This window comes from Cydia fagiglandana, chromosome 7, assembly GCF_963556715.1.
Source record: "Cydia fagiglandana chromosome 7, ilCydFagi1.1, whole genome shotgun sequence".
Classification (NCBI taxonomy): domain Eukaryota; kingdom Metazoa; phylum Arthropoda; class Insecta; order Lepidoptera; family Tortricidae; genus Cydia; species Cydia fagiglandana.
Genome location: NC_085938.1, coordinates 17,037,935 through 17,040,431, shown reverse-complemented (window position 1 = coordinate 17,040,431; position 2,497 = coordinate 17,037,935). Strand labels below are relative to the sequence as shown.

The window sequence follows — 2,497 nt, the reverse complement described above, 5'->3', positions numbered from 1 at the left end:
AATCCTCGTAACGTTTTCATGGATCACCTTAAACAAACTGTTTGCGTGATGTGATTAACACCTCGGCTTGCCAATGATGCTTCGAAACTTGCAATTGTCAATAATAAACTGACCATATTTATACGTGGAGGCGCACTTCGAACTTTAGACATTCGGGATTCACCGCACCGGCAACACAGTGGTTGGGACATATTCAGAATATCACAATGATGAAGATTGTAAGTTCAAGTGTTAAATTTTTTGGTCTAGAAGTGCTATAATTTATTACTGAATATTTTGATCCAGTGTGTATTGCAAATAATATTAGTTAGACTAGAATAAAACCATTACGACGGAGCTCAATACGTAACGAGTCGAACGTGTACCAAGAGGTCAGGTTCTCATGTACATATTTACAAAAAAAAATTAATTAAAACAGCAGTTGGGTTATTCAGGTCCTATTTATACTAGTGAAGATAAAGACACACATACACACAGACAGACATTTCCATAATATTATTTTTATTGGTTGATTTTTTCATGACTCCTTTTTTGCTCTATCATCTCGATTAAACTAAGTACCTACATTGTACTGCGGTCGTAGCACGGTCGCATTTTTATCATCTGTCTGTCTCGTTCTAACAAGTTTGTAAGTGCGAAAGTGACAAGCCATAAAAATTTGCTAACATAAAGTTTGTTTTCTTAATGTTACAGTTCTTGACCGTCTATACTCTTAAGGGGCCCACAGATTACCAGTTCACCGGACGATATCAGCCTATTAGTTGTTCGAGACTGTCAAAATTTTGTTCTAACTGACAGGCCGATACCGGTCGGCGGACTGTTAATCAGCCCCTTTAGTACATAGCTTAGTTAAATAAAACTTGTACACTCCTTATAACAACTCTGCTTCGTTACAGACTTTGTTCGCTCTGGCCGCGCTGGCGCTCGTATGCGCTGTGCCTCAGGACAAGCCAGCGGCCGCGCCGGTCGAGATCGTGAAACAGGACTCTGAAGTAGACATCAATGGATACAATTTTGAGTAAGTGGTTAACTTACTTCTTCTTTTACTAAGGAAATTAAATAGAGTACTATGTCTTTCGATGATTTTTCTTTTCTCGGTCTATCAGTTACTTAGTTACTACATTACTTACTGTCTGGAAAATATATAGTTAATAACAGAGCAACTATTTTGTTTTAAGTGTACTTGGACGTGTTATTAAGTAACAGGTATAACGTAAATTTTTATGGATCGTGAACAATTCGATACAAACAAGAACCAGCTCGGCTACTTGAAAAAAAACTGGCCAAGTGCGAGTCGGACTCGCTCACGAAGGGTTCCGTACCATTATACAAAAAAACGGCAAAAAAATTACGTTTTTTGGATGGGAGCCCAACTTAATTATTTATTATATTCTAGTTTTAGTAGCGGTTTGTTGTTCTAGTGGCAACAGAAATACGAATAGATCATCTGTGAAAATTTCAACTGCCTAGCTATCACGGTTCATGAGATACAGCATGACAGACAGACGGACAGACAGACAGACACACAGACAGCGGATTCTTAATAATAGGGTCCCGATTTAACCCCTTGCATACAGAACCCTAAAAGGTATATAAAATAAAACCTAATATCGTGAATTCATTTTGACTTAGAGACATCTAAAATTGACATCAATCTCTTTTTCCAGCTTCGAAACAAGTGACGGCACAGCCCGACAGGAACAGGGCGAATACAAAAACGACACCGACCAGCAAGGCCTGGCGGTAAAGGGCAGCTACAAGTACGTGGCCCCTGATGGCCAGCACATCTCCGTGACCTTCGTGGCCGACAAGAACGGCTACCAGCCCACCCAGCACCTCGGCGACGAGCCCGCTCCAGCCCCGGCACAACCCTAAAGACTTCAATGTACGTTTTGTAACCAAATGTTTATTTTTTTAAGAAATGTTATACTCATCTAGTCGCTATGGTGACGTTTTTCAACAAAATAAAAATCAACATCTTGATATCATGGTTTTTTACTTGTTTACTAAGCGTTTTTAATGCCTGAGAATGTAGGTAGTAAATGTCCAATGAGAGCTCGTCAGACTACGCTTGTTTTGCAAAGTCATATAGCGGATGGTGCTGGGCCTAACATACGGCGTTGCATGAACAAGAGATTTCCTTTGGCAGGATTGGTCCTTAGGACTCAGGGATGGATTCAAGAAGTGGAGCCACCGAGATTTTTGATGTAAATTTTTAGGGGGGGGGGCTTTCAACTTGATCTTGATATCTGTATCATTTAAGCTACTAGGCCAAGTTTGGTATCGTTTACGTATAAATCGGGGGTGCCGAATTCATTTCTGATATCATAATGACACCATCCCGAAGTAAAAACACATAAAAAAATATGAAAAAATAGGTACTTTTTTTTTAATTCCTCTTCACGCTTAAACTGCTGAACCAATTGTTCACTGTGTTCTCTTGCAATATGTAAATTCTAAATGCACAATAGCTGTTACGGCTTTGATTGCGAGTTCT

The 2,497-nt window shown here is 39.5% G+C and overlaps 1 protein-coding gene across 1 annotated transcript; it reads left to right on the top strand.

Moving 5' to 3' along the window:
* The first annotated feature begins 206 nt into the window (after positions 1-206).
* On the top strand, positions 207-1,902 carry LOC134666243 (endocuticle structural glycoprotein ABD-5-like). Its single transcript, XM_063523394.1, has 3 exons — positions 207-218; positions 897-1,018; positions 1,668-1,902. The coding sequence occupies exons 1-3, from the start codon at positions 207-209 to the stop codon at positions 1,873-1,875; spliced, it is 342 nt and encodes a 113-aa protein (XP_063379464.1). The 3' UTR covers positions 1,876-1,902.
* The last annotated feature ends 595 nt before the right edge of the window (positions 1,903-2,497 follow it).